At 38.9% G+C, this 1859-nt stretch overlaps 1 protein-coding gene across 1 annotated transcript; it reads right to left on the bottom strand.

Moving 5' to 3' along the window:
- Positions 1–419: 419 nt before the first annotated feature.
- On the bottom strand, positions 420–1069 carry LOC104957495 (ryanodine receptor 2-like; the record flags this gene model as incomplete). Its single annotated transcript, XM_010785132.1, has 3 exons — positions 420–484; positions 700–815; positions 946–1069. Coding segments are annotated over 3 exons (305 nt in total), but the record flags the coding sequence as incomplete, so codon positions are not given.
- Between the last annotated feature and the right edge of the window lie 790 nt (positions 1070–1859).

The raw sequence follows: 1859 nt of genomic DNA, 5'->3' as shown, positions 1-1859 counted from the left end.
TTAATATACCTGGGCGGCCCGCCCAAGTAAAGTCTATGTGTGGGAAACCCTGCTGTATTTCACACAAGCTTACAGCCATTGAGAGGGAACCAACTGTGTTCACATTTTAATAAAAATGTAATCTAAGACAAAACAATTAAAGATATACGCTGTATTAGGAACACCTACAGGATATTCAGGACATAATACCTCACTTGATTGAATGTCTTATACTGCCACGCTGTTTTTTGTAATGTTATTTATCAGTTAATAAGAACTAATGACTGATGTATGTTAAGATGATCTGTTACTGCTGGCGTGATGACTACAGATGGAAAATATTATTTATTTGGAACATTTAAAAGCATGTTGTTATAAGGCATTTTTCCTCAAAAAGTACCCAAACCACCAGGGGATAAATAAAAATGATGACTTCTGACCTTTCCAAAGAACTTTATCTGTTGTTCATGAGGAATCTTCTCTCCCTTTGGTCTTGTTCCCACATCTAAATGATGAGTAGAACACAATCAGAGGCAATAGGGTTTATATTACATTATACATTAGGATGGTGACATTCATCTACACATTTTCTTAAGTTGTTGAGCTACAAGCACAAGTTTTATTCTGTACATGACTTGAACATTGCATTACATTTATTCAGTATTCTGTCATTTATTCAGTATTCTGTCATAATTTTTCACAGAGACAGAAAAGTCTCACCGAACTCCATCATGTGTTGGTGTGCCTGGTCTACGTATGTGATGAGCTGCTGGAGGAAGGTGTAGGCGAACCGCTTCTCTATCGCTGGAGTGTCAAGCTCCTGTGACTTCACCCCTCTGGGAAGAGATAGAGATACACAATGTTAGGGTGCTTACATTAGTATCTAAGCCAATCAGGCTTAATGAAAACACAAAAGCTCTTCAGAGTTCCTAAGCCAGCGTGTGAACAGCAGAGCCTGTCTCCTACCTGGAAGCAGTGTATCCATTGATCTGCAGGAACTTGAGGATGTCTTGTGCTTTTTCTCTATCTTTGGATTTCTCTTTGGCAGTCAGTGTGTCGTAGGGAACCAGCAGAGGATGGTTTCCTCCACCTGGAGACAACAGCAACACAGCAGGACGGAGAATCAGGGTCACAGGCTGACACAAAGAGGACTGTTTGTCTGAGCACCTTTTTCACTGTTTAGTAGGGATATAATGATACCAAGAACTCACGGTACGATAATATCGCGATAAAAAGTCCACGGTACGATATTTATCGCGATACTGAAAAATAAAGAAAAAAAATGTGAATCTTTTTTCTTTATTAAAAAATAAATCTGATTTCTTCAGCATTTTAGTAGGATAGTAGTATTTTAAAGTTTCAACAATATAAAAATCAGACCCTGCAATAGAATAAATCTAGTTTCACTTTAGTTTTTCAAGTAACCCAACTCTAACTCACTAACTCACTCACTCAGCATCATCAAGGTTATCTTTTAGGAATATGAGCATGTCCACATTTCCAGGTAGAAGCTGGGATGTTTGGGCGTTTACAATATCCCCTGCTGTTGAAAAAACTCTCTTGCTTGGTACTGATGTTGCTGGGACAGAGAGATATGCTTTGGCCATGGGTGACAGCATTGGGTAAAACTGTGCATTGTCTCTCCACCACTTCAAAAACAATACCGTTTTTGCCAAGAAGGTGAGGCTTATTGACAGGGCGAGATATAAATATACTGTCGGTACTTGCCAATGTCTCTAGGTATGTACATGTAGCCCTGTAAATACGATGTCCTTTTGTGTTATCTTTTGTTTTATGTTCATGTTTTAACCTACTTGCTGCCATGTTGGACAGGTCTCCCTTGAAAAAGAGATTGATGATCTCAATGGGACCATCTGGTT

The sequence above is a fragment of the Notothenia coriiceps genome, unplaced genomic scaffold (genome assembly GCF_000735185.1).
Source record: "Notothenia coriiceps isolate Sejong01 unplaced genomic scaffold, NC01 NC01_scaffold00027167, whole genome shotgun sequence".
In the NCBI taxonomy this organism is placed as follows: domain Eukaryota; kingdom Metazoa; phylum Chordata; class Actinopteri; order Perciformes; family Nototheniidae; genus Notothenia; species Notothenia coriiceps.
Note: the sequence above shows the minus strand (reverse complement) of the source record. Positions and strands in the feature narration are given on the sequence as shown.